This window comes from Onychostruthus taczanowskii, unplaced genomic scaffold, assembly GCF_017590055.1.
Source record: "Onychostruthus taczanowskii isolate IOZ18803 unplaced genomic scaffold, ASM1759005v1 scaffold20, whole genome shotgun sequence".
NCBI lineage: Eukaryota > Metazoa > Chordata > Aves > Passeriformes > Passeridae > Onychostruthus > Onychostruthus taczanowskii.
This window is the reverse complement of record NW_024499240.1, coordinates 6,103,861-6,115,572: the sequence shown is the minus strand read 5'-3', so window position 1 is coordinate 6,115,572 and position 11,712 is coordinate 6,103,861. Positions and strand designations below refer to the sequence as shown.

Sequence of the window (11,712 nt, the reverse complement as noted above, 5' to 3'; positions counted from 1 at the left end):
AAAAAAAAAAAAAAAAAAAAAAAAAAAAAAAAAATAAAAAAAAAAAAAAAAAAAAAGTGGGTTTTTCTCTTGCCCTGCAAACCGAAAGCATCATAAAGGAAATTAAGGAAATTTCTCCTTCTGTAGTGTTGCTCATCAAAAAACATACAGAAACTCATAGCCTCATTGCAACTCCTTTAACTCCTTTAAGCAACTTTTTCGGTGTTTTTTAAATAAGAATGATGAATGCGTCTGTATCATAAAGTAAACAAACAGCAAAGAAAGTAACCAACAGAAGGCAACAGTAACTGCCTACATGGCAGATCAGACTTTTCTGTCCCAACATTTGAAACGTGTTTTATTGTTTTTCCTCCCACTCCTTAGCCGTATTTGCACCCGCAGCTACTACATTTTAAATAGTGGTGGTAGAAACTGTTTATTACTCTTTATCGTTTTACTTTCCTTTCTCTTTTTTTTTTTTTTTTCTTTTTTTTTTTTTTTTTTTTTTTTTTTTTTTTTTTTTTTTTTTTTTTTTTTCTTCTCAAACTGGAGTATTTCTTATCTGGGACTAATGTTGTCAAGGACCCTCATCCACACAAAGTGAACTTGTTGATAATTTTTGTTTGGGACTCATTCGCCTGTTTATTTTGGGCCTTTCTACCATCAAAACACCCTTTCAGATCCCCAAGAGCAGGCAGCACGTGAAAGAATTTTAAAAAATTTAAATGCGTCTTTCGCACACTTACAAACATGCGTTTTCCACCAGCGTGGGTTTGAATTTTCCTCTGTTTCCTGGCATTTGGACGTTTTTGTACTTTACCGTACACTTTAGACCGCTGGAAACAATAACCCTATTTAAAATTTCGCGGTGGCAATGAGACAGACCTTTTAAAACCTTATCGCAGCTGTTCAAATACAACATCATTGTCAGGTTAAGAGCCAGCGTCTTTTATAGCTGCAGTCTCCAGCTCCTGGGTTGCCGGAGAGTTTAAATATTACCTTCGCAATATTCGCTGCTCGCAGGCTCTTTCGGCAGCGTCCCTGCGCGGGGCGCAGCCCTGCCCGCCCCGGGCGCGCTCGGCCGGCGGCGCGGGCTGAGCGAGCGGCGGGCGCTGCGGCGCGCTGGCCACGAAAGATCATGATCAGAGCCATGGCTAAGACTCGCCTCGCCGGGGAAGAAGCCGCGGCGGAGCCCACGACGCTCCCTCCGAGCGCCGCGTCCGCCCCCCCGCTCGCCTTCTAGCAATTTCCTCCTCTTCAACAACAGCCTGGACAACCCACAGAGTTTAAAGAAACAAAATACTATTTTTCTTGACGCAGTTTAAGGCTTGACTATTAAATCTAATCAGGAATTTTATGCCCATCAAATGGTTCTTTCATAATCTTTATTTACACTGTAAGAAAAGGGGTCCCAGAAATATCCCGGCTGAAAGTATCAGCCCAGAGCTTTGCGGCGGCTTTCGCCCAACAGTAAAGTTAAAACAATAAGCAAATGCTGAGCTGCTTTCCACGCCGGCCTCGCTGCTGCTGCTGCTGCTGCTGCTGCTGCTGCTGCTGCTGCTGCTGCTGTTGCTGCTGCTGCTGCTGCTGCTGCTGCTGCTGGAGGAACTGAATTCTGGGCTCCTGATTAGACATGAGGGCTCTTTGATTTTTTGTAATTGAAAATATTAATTTCATGCATGTCACTACACGGAAACTCAGATGACTGTTGTGATTATAGTAATTTAAATATTGCGTTCAGGACTGGCACGCGGCTCCATAAGACCCTTCGCTCACGGTAAATCATGAGGGATTTAAAAACGGGCAGCAATTTTTTATTGAAAATGAACAGTAGAAAGTTTAAGTTTGATGTAAATAGAAGTTGAATAAACATGCGAGAGCCATTGGGGAACTGGGGACTTAGGCTCTGGGCATTTAATGTCACTATTGTTTTAAATCATATTAAAATGGAATAAAGTAATTAACATTAATAAATAAATCAATATTGTGCAATAAATGAGATATACAATCTACATTAATATAAAGGTTTTGCTCTCAGAGCCCCATATTTTCAGAACGAGGGTAAAAAAATGCCCCAACCAATGGGTCCATGCAGATGTAAATTACTGTTTGTAATAAAGCATAGGTGGACATTACAGTTTTCTCCTCTAGCAAATGTCAGGGCTAAAAACTGGAGGTTACCAGACGTGGCAGCAGGGCTTAATTTTCACTGCCTTATCTCCCTGAACCTTATTACTGGTGATATGATTATGTTTTTGTCTCGGCTGTGCCGAGCATTCTCATAGTTGCAATTTGCTGTGTTTGTGTCCCATTATGTGAGGGGGATGGGAGAGGGGTACGGAAGAAGCCAGATATTTTGCAGATGCCTTCAGTAACAAAGGTATTGCGAGAAATGTCTTATTTTTAAAATAGGCTGGAACCCAGGAAGCTTTTAGTAAATTTCCTTTGATTTACTTGATTTCACCATTTTATTTAGGGTGTCTTTAAACGCACTGACTGTATATTTTATGCCAAGCTGTTAAATTGCAGGGACATTGAAGAATAGTTTTATTTAAGAAAAAAAATTTGGTACGATATTGTGATCTTTCTTCTTTTAATAAAGCGACTGTCAAGTTGCTCAGATTTCTATGTGCCGTATTTTCATAGAAAGAGTCGGCGTCTGGGCTCAGATTCTCTAGGTTTTTTTTGACCGAGGTAAGGGGACAGACACCACATACTGATGACATTATGCTTTTTCCTAAGTATGAAAGCCTATAAAATAAACAAAATAGCTCGCTGATCTTTTCTTCAAAGGTGTTATTTCTGAGCGTAAGGATCGCACACTACCACCGACCGTATGCTCAGCTTCGCCCTAAACTCCAGCCCTTCTCCTATTGTATTTCCATATTTTTGTGCACACAAAGGTGCCTGGGTGTGATGAGATTTTAGCGTGTATATCGATGGCCAGTTCAGCCTTCAGCCTCGGCATTTGTGCTGCACAATTATCTTTCCGCGGATTCCTGCCGCATTTATATTTTAATCGGAAAATAAGCAAATGCCCTTTTCGTTCTATGTAAGGGACAAGCCCAAAGACATTTGGAAATAGCTCTCAATCTTTTCTATCTAGAGGAATATAACTGAGAAAAGGTAAAAAGGAAAAATAGAAGCGGTTAAGACTCGCACAGAATCATCATATTTACACAATGATTCAAGAAAAAAAAAAAAGGGAACAAAGTTGCAATTCCGTGTTCTCGTGTATAGATATAATTTCCCAAATTTAACAGCGCATCCTGGTCCCCATGACCCGTTCACATTCTCTGAGTTCGGCCTCACTGTAATTGCGAGGGGTTAAAGCGCCTCGCATGGAGCCTGATGGGCTCGGGGTTGGTGCGGGCTCGGGCAAGGAGCCCTCTCATGCCAAGGAAAACAAACACCAAAACTTCGCTAAATATTTCCCCCTAGGAAAGTGCATGTCCACCCAGAGACCGGGGCATTTTCCTCCGGGATACGGCTCTGCCTGCAAGGGCTATCTCTGGCGTCAGGGATCCCAAGGATTTTGGATTGTACAATGCCGTTTTATTACCGCCGGAAAGGCTATTTCTAGGAAAGTGTTAACAATGAACTTCTAAAAAGGAAAAAAAAAAAAATAAAGGAAAAAGAAAAATAAACCACACACCAACAATCCAGCAGACAAAGTGCCAACAACTACGTTCAAGAGAGACTGGGCTTTAAAAAATGCGGAATATGGCTAAGCCAACATAAAATACATTTCGATGAATTCTGCAAATAAGCAGAAAGCAGCGAAACCCTTTATTTCCTCAGGTTCTGACCAGAAGTGCACACTGAAAGGAAAAAAAAATAAAACAAAACAAAACAAAACAAAACAAAAAAATCTCAGAAAGACAGAACATATTCGGTTGCTGGAGAACGCCCAAGAAATTCATAAGAAAGACTTTAATTCTGTAAGCTCTACTTTCATTTTAATAGATCTCCATAGCACTTTTAAAAAGAGGGACTTCATTCAACAATGCCTTGGAAAGGTGATGTTAGGATATTAAATATATCTTTTCTTTTTAGTCTCTCTGTCGTTCTTTTTAAAAATAAGCGCACTCAGGAGCTAATGTTAATCTCGCCTTTAAATAAAATACATTTTTAACATTATGTTTTCTGTACCAAGAGGTTTATCTAAGAAAATCCTGGAGTAAGAATCAAAGATAAATTGTGGAAATGCATGTTTTTCATATTACTTTTTTTTCCTACCCGCGTTAAGGCTGTCCTTAAAGGAGTAGATAGATTTTTGTTCTAGGGAACGAATTCTGAATATCTTTGGGGTTTCATTTTTTCCTTTCTTAAAATTATGGGATTTTTTTTTTTAAAGCTCGGATGCATTATAAAAGATTACGACCAAAAAAAAAAAATTCTTTTAAAGTGGCATATTTCTCCTGCACGTCACGGTTATGGGTTATTTGTTTAATAAATCTTTTTGATGCTTTATTTTCTCATTTGGAAGGCCCTGAAATCTTATCGTTACTTATATATTAGATATTTTATTAGCAGTGGAATTATTATTAGGGGGAAAGGAGGCTGGAGCACCGGAGGCTGCGGCATTGCAGCGCCCGGGCGCGCCCTCCTGTGGCCGCTGCCCGCCAGACACCGGGAATTCTCCCCTCTCCAGGTCTTTATCCTCCGCTCAATCCATTCCCAGCCTCGGGTTCCTTCCTTCCTTTTTTAATAGAAACTTAACACCGCTATCATTGAGCATTTATGCAAGATTAGTGCTGGGGTGTTTCTGTTTCCGCGGCCCGCTTTTGCGGTGTCTCGGCATTTTGAAGGCGTATCAATACGCTGAGATAGACTGTCAAAGCACTGCAGGGAGCAGAAAACCAAACGACTCGTTCTCGCCCTGTGGATTAAGGATCGGGAGACACGCGAGAATTTGGCTATAAGGTCAGGCAAAATGCCGTGAGGAATTCCCCGCGACTTCGCGCATACCTAATTAATGGGCTTTGAGGGGAAACCGCATAGAAATATCGTCCTTGTGCCTAAATTACGAGACATTTCCTGCTCTTTTTTTCCTAAGCAAACCCCTCTTTTTCTTATAAGCCAAAAAAAAAAAAAAAAAGGGAAAAAATGAAAATAAAAGAAAAAAATAATTTTTTTTGGAGTCGAATTCTCAGGGTGCGGAAGAGAAAGAGAGGGAAGTGAGGAGCCCCCTGTGCTCCAGCTCCAGGGACTGGAGCAGGGCACGCTCACTGCACGACGCCGAGAGCTCACCTCGACCCAGCCGGGATTTTCTTTGCGTTATGATGCATTTGCTAATATGGCCAGCTATGCGGTAAAAAGTGTGTGTGTGGCTGTGCGTGCGTGTGAGAGAGCGAGGGAGGGAGGGAGAGAGTGAGACAGAGAGAGAGTGGGTGGTGGTTGAAAATAACAGAGGAACCTTAAGGCGCCTAATTATTCAGAAAGGTTAAAGGTGATGACCTTGACATTTTGGAAGTTCAAAGGCATACACTTATGTTTTTCTTGCTAAAGTGTTTAAAAAAAATTTTTTTTAAGTCATGCCTCCCTCCTCTTCTATTTCTCTATTTTTTTGAATTCTCCGTTTTTTCCTGACTTATTTGGCACTTTTGCCTTCCCTGCCTGCGAGAGTAGCGAGAGCCACCTCGTCCTATTCAAAAAAGCCAAATTCTTTTCTCACTCGTCGCCTTTATTGCACATTGCGGAAATCTCTTTTTCGCCCACCAGAAGGTGTATAATATAACCCAATTAAGCTGTTTAGAACCTCGGGTTTTATGGTGTTGTCTAGACAGTTCAAGGTTTTGTAAACAGCCCAGCCAGGTCACGCAAGATAAAGCGGCGCGGAGCGGAGCGGATCTCCTCCGGGTGCCGGCCCCCGGCGGGGCCCGCCGCGGCGGCAGCGCGCTCAGCTCCGCTCGGCCAGCGCCGCGCTCCGCTCGCCCTGCCGGCAAGCAGATTTCACAGAACCACCCTCTGCTCCCAAAAGTGTTGGGGGTGGTTTTGGTTAAGTGCTAATTGTGTGGCTTTTTTTTTTCCTTTTTTTTTTCCTCCCCAACTAGTGCCAATTGTTTATAGCTCCCTCTTGTCTGACTCGCTTGGAGCCCTCAGTCTTTCTGCCTCGCTCTTCACTAACGAGTAAACAGTCATTGACGTTGGGGATTCTGGGCTTGTTTGGAGCCTGACCAGTTAAACGAAAAGCCTTTCTCGTTGTTTATAGTAATAGTAGCACCATCAGAAGTGATGGTCTGCAGACAGCCATGTTGGCTCTGTCTCACAGCGAACGGGGAAGGTACGCATACCTACAAAGGAGAGTTAGGCATCTGAACTATCACAATTAAAATGCTTTTTAAACAACCCGGGTAGGCTTCCTCGCATTATTATTTAACTGAACTTGGCTCTAGCCCGGAAAACGCTAGGATCCTTCGGAGATGGAAATCCATACAGTGCACGGAAGTTATAACCTTAACTTTACTAGAAACCATTTATTCACATGAAAAAGACAGTGGCCCATGCTTTTGGATGACAATAGAAACATATATATATATATTTTATATATAGCGAGCGTACATTTACCATCTCTTAAATAAACCGCATTCACTTAAAGGGAGGAAAGTGTTATCCTAGCTCAAAAGCAACAACAGAGCCCCCCCCGAACTCAATGAATTGTAAGCAACAACTACCAGACACACTGCAGGTCCATTGCTGGCACTGTGAGAGAGGAAAAAAAAAGCACCTTTGGCGAAAAACACTCGAGAGTGGACAGTTGGATTTACCCTAGTTTCCCCTTATCAGGAATCTGCTCCGCCAAGCCCCGAAATCTCCAGTGGCCATTCAGTGTGGGGAGTTGCACATGAAAATGTAACTTTGAGTTCCGCAGGGTGGATGTGTCAAGTAAACAAATCAACTTTTGCATTCAGAGGGTAGGTCAGAGAGACAGACATATTCTTTGTTTCTCTTCTTTCTTCCTGTTCTCTTGCTTTTTTTTTTTTTTTAAATATATTTTTTCTCTTTTTTGCTTTTTTTTTCTTTTTGCTTTTTTTTTTTTTTTTTTTTTTCCTTTTCAAAACAAGGGATTCCCTGTGAAATATTGGAGTCGATCTCTGTTCAGTTTCTTTTCTTTCATCCTTCGATTCTGGAACCAGATTTTAACTTGCCGGTCAGTGAGGTTGAGCATTCTGGACAGCTGCAGTCTCTTCTCTTTGTTTATGTACACGTTGAAGAAAAATTCCCGTTCCAGTTCTCTTATCTGATATTTGGTATAGGGGCACCTCTTTTTCCTTGATCGCTGGGGAATTGCTGAAATTCAAGAGAGAAGAAACTGATTCACGCTGTTGCTACGAACACGCTCAGCTAGGGTTTGATCAGAGACTTTGATAATATCCCACTGCCCGCAAAGCAGCCCTCTAGCACTTCAAAAAATATTCCTGACGCTTTTAATCTCCGGGTGACTTAGCAAGAAAAGCTAATATTTCCCAACTTCTCCTTAAAAGAGAGCTCTTCGAGCAATACAGAGAGATATTTAAATGGGCTGGAAAAATTCCAAGTTTCTCAAACTCCTCTCACACACACCCCCCGCCCCAAACAAACGAAGATCTTAAGCTCTAAACCGAAGGCAGCACTGAGCACTACCTGTGAAATCTCTCCGTCTCCCCCCGATGAATCAACAATTTAATAACAATTAATATCCTCTTCCAAGAATACCTTAAGCCCACCTAAATTGGTTTCCTATCGTAAACACGCTTTACAACGGTAAAGGAAATCTTATAGGATATATAAAATCCTTTGGATGCTTATAAAATTGCACATAAAATGCGGCTTGACAAAGTGTTGGCCTTGTACTCTTGCCCCCAATTTACTACTGATACCTACCTGAACTGTTGCTCTTCTCTGCAACAGCCTCACCAGAAGGGGAATCGGCGCTGTTTGCTGGTGTCACTCTCTTCTCCTGGCTGGAAGGTGTTTTACTGCAAGTGCTGTTCTGGGCTTTCAAGTCGCCCTTCTCCGCGTCCCCCTCGCTCTCGGAGTGCTGCTGGTACTGGGGTCCGGGGGCTGTCTCGTAAAACTGGTCGAAGCCTTGCGGCAGGATGCCGTTCCTCCCCACCGAGCTGTAGAAGTTGGAGGCGGCGGGAGACGGTCCGTGGTGGCCGCAGACAGGGTCCGTTTTGAACAACATTTCCGTCCTCCTGTTAGCAGGCTGCAGAAAGTCTCTGTGCATCACCTCTTCAGCTGAGTAATAAGGAGCATAACTGCCCCTATACTGCCATTTGCTGCGCTCTAATCCGTATTCCCTGAATGCTACTTCGCGCACAGGTTGAACATGAGGTAAATTAGAAGAATAAGGAAAAGTCATTTGACAGGACGACGATTGAGACAAAAAAGAGGGTTTCGTCGAGAAATCTGAGGGTGAGACGTAATAGGCGCACCCTGGCAGATACATATTGGATGTGCCGTGACTGCAATCGTCAAACTCAGTCATGTCTTCCTTTTTGCGATTGCAAGCAACCAGGAGGCTTCAATGCATTGAACAAGATCCATCTATTGCACAAGAGGGTTTGGACAGGATCAACTAAGAAAAAATCCCCACCGTGTGCTGACGTGCAATTCATCTTGATTGATTCTAGTGGTAATTATGTCACGTGACGCGATGTAGAAATGTCCTTATATCTATATCAGCCCCTCGGAAAGGCTCCTAAGATCTCTCCAAAGAGCCCTCCCAGCACGCGGAGGCGAGGGCGCCGTTTGTACAAATATAGCCGGTTTTAAGCCTCATCCTTTCACCAGGCGATGTGAGATACACGTAGGTGGTGCGGATCACCTGGGGCCGCGCCGCCCGGGCAGGCGCCTGCCCACCGCCGGAGCCCGGCGCGGAGCCCCGCCGAGCGCAGCCCCCCGCCCGCATCTCCGCCCGGCCTCCCCGGGCAGCCGGGGGGAGCACTGCCACCCTCGGGGAAGGCAGCCCCCGGAGAGTGGGTTGGGGGCTCACGGACGGGCACCCCCGGCTCGGAAACGTGATCGCTTCCTCCTCAGAGGGAGCGATACTCTCCGGCGGCCGCTCAAGCAGATGATGAGCGGGTGGGTGCTGGTTCACTCAGGAAAGCCAAGTCCCATTCACACATTCGAGTGTACGACCGGATCTGCCCGCCCGGCTCCTGCAATCCACAGTTGGCATCAAAACCGGTCACGAAATTCAAAGCCTGAGTTTCGATCACCTCCTTTTCCCTCGCTTATAAGCCCAAACACTGCGCACTTGTGTCAGGGCGCCAAACTGAAATGAGAAATACGCAAACAGAACATCTCTCAGCAGCCGGATTTACGAAAGGGAGATACTTTCGGGCTCTCTGTAAGGCAGAGGGCTATGGCAGGAAAAGAAGTCCACCAAGCACGGTTTCCTTGGGAAGCAGAGCAGCAGACAAAGTGACCTCTGTTCTCCTGCCTCCAACTCCCACCAAAATGTTCATTTTCATTGGAAGGGAAAAGCAAGACTTGGGAGCTGGCGGCACGCACAGCAGCCGCCAGCCCCGCTCCCGCCCTGCCTTCGAGGGCTCATTTTTGCCAATTTTCATTTTTTTCCTTAAAATATGATTTTAGACAGACAAGCACAAAAAGGGCCGCAAAGGTTGAAAAGAGAGGAGAATAAGGAATACGCGCCAGCAATAGCCCTATACTCGACCAATTCCTCATTCCAGAACCATTTGCCAGCTCTCCATGGGAATGGGTTTTTTCCGCCACTGTACCGCATAGCCAGGTCTGCTCCATCACATGTCGCTCCCCAAATAAACCCGAGATCTGGGCGAACTCGCCCAGGCCGAGCACAGCCGCCTCTGGACACCCCAGCAATGCCCGGGCGGAGGCTCCGGCACACCGGCAGGCCCCGTGTCACCTCCACAAAGGCACCTCCATGTCCCACGGCCAGCGGAGAGCCCGGCAGGTGGGGAACCGGCTCCGCAGAGCTCCGGGCAAGCGGGGACAAGGCCCGTGGGCTCCCCGGCTCCTCGAGGCGGCCGTGCCCGCTGGGGACTCGGCTCCGCTGCTACAGGAGCCTCCTGCTCGCCCTCGGCCCCGCCATGCGGAGAGGATCCGGGGGCGGGAGCCCCGCAGCCCGGGCTGCCCCCCGCACCCTGCCCCCCGCCCCGCCGCCACCGCCACCGGCACCGGCACCGGCACCGGCACCGGCACTGCCCCTCCTGCATCCCCTGGCTCCCCAGAGCAATCCAGGGCTACCCAAGGGGCTTCCATGCCGCCACCCAGCTAGCCCTTTCTAAAAATAAAAATACCAAAGCCAAGCAGATATTATGGAGCTCATTCTTAACAGCCCCCCACCGCCCCCTCTTTCTTTCCTTTTCTCTTTTCTTTGTACAGTTTTTTTTTTTTGTTTGTTTGTTTTGTTGCCTCACTCGCAAAACACCTCAAACGCCACACATTGCTCTCAGCAGATAGACTCTTGCAAGTTGCAAGTTGTCACTAGAAATCAAAGCACAGAAGCACCACTCCCTCCCTTAATCGGCTTCCGAGCCCTCTCGGTTCTGCTGCAACAGAGAAAAACAACCTCCCAAAAATGATGTCTGCGCAGTTAAAATGGCTCCTGTGTCACTAATTACCCTGGACCTTGCAGCAAAGCAGGGCAGGGCTCCGTTCGGATTGTGCCCCCCCCAAGGTTTCTGATCGCCTATCTCGTCAAGAGAGATGGTTCTGGAAACCTATGGAGCTTCATTTTCTTTACCGTTCAAACAACTAATTGCGCCTTAGCCAGAATCTTTCACATTCTTTTCGATGCAACAAACCTAGCATCAATTAAATTTTGGCGCAGGAGCCAACCGGTTTCAACTAATTCAAGTTCAAAGACATGGCGACGATTTGTTAGTACGAAAGCTCTTTTAGGAAACAGTTCTTTAAGAAACGATCTAATCTGAGAAATGTGAGACCAATATCACAGCAAAGACCCCGCTGGAATAAGGCAGAGCTGGGGGTGCCCGCCTGCCAGAGCGTGTTCACCCTGGGGTCGGTACCAACCCAGCTCTGAACATCACAATAACACCCCCCCACCCCCCCCCCCCCCCCCCCCCCCCCCCTTTTTTTTTTTTTTTTTTCCTTTTTCCCTTACGCAGATTAAATAGCATCGAAACATAAATGCACATCATGTACACAATCAGGCGAATACTTTACCGTTAGGCGTCTTGAAACATCTGCAATCGTTGCCTGGAATCACCAAGTATTCAAGTCCAAGAGACATTTCCAAATGCTCTCCGTGGAAATTAAGGCGACTTGCGTAACGTTTGGGCTTAAAAATATACCCGGTCCGGCTGGAGAAGATGCGGTATTTTTGTGCCACCCAAGATAAGACACTAACTTGACCTTAACTTTGTTATGGCGCCCCTAGTATCTGGAGAACGTGAACAGACACTGTCTGGCAGCTCTCGTAAAAACCGACTGGAGAAGAGATTCTGAGTCATTTCATTTATTGCCACTACAGTTCTGCAAGAAAGCTTTTCCTCTCTGCCAAACTTTAATTATTTATGCTCTTTTAGGAAGCACAAAGGCATCCAGAGCCATTCCCAACAAACCAAGTTGCGTTTGCAGCCTTATCAAAAGAGGAGGGATGGAGAGCCTCCTAGAAGGGCTTTATCACGTTTAGGCTGCGGTGGAAATGCAAAGATGTTTATGTTTGAGTAAATAAAGGGATGAACAGTCGCCTGCGTGCTGCGGAGGGACGCGGGCGTGGGCGCAGCAAGCGGTGCC

The 11,712-nt window shown here is 45.8% G+C and overlaps 1 protein-coding gene across 1 annotated transcript; it reads right to left on the bottom strand.

The window, feature by feature from the left end:
- Window positions 1-6,974: 6,974 nt before the first annotated feature.
- Window positions 6,975-8,530, bottom strand: HOXD11 (homeobox D11). Its single transcript, XM_041403425.1, has 2 exons — window positions 7,846-8,530; window positions 6,975-7,272 (listed from the first exon to the last, which is right to left on the bottom strand). The coding sequence occupies exons 1-2, from the start codon at window positions 8,450-8,452 to the stop codon at window positions 7,037-7,039; spliced, it is 843 nt and encodes a 280-aa protein (XP_041259359.1). The 5' UTR covers window positions 8,453-8,530; the 3' UTR covers window positions 6,975-7,036.
- Between the last annotated feature and the right edge of the window lie 3,182 nt (window positions 8,531-11,712).

Excerpts from the sequence above, each read along its gene's own strand:
- HOXD11 (XM_041403425.1), bottom strand. The coding sequence starts at position 8,452 with ATGACTGAGTTTGACGATTGCAGTCACGGCACATCCAATATGTATCTG. Across the intron at positions 7,273-7,845 it reads AGAGAAGAGCAACAGTTCAG|CAATTCCCCAGCGATCAAGG; the intron begins GTAGGTATCAGT and ends CTTGAATTTCAG.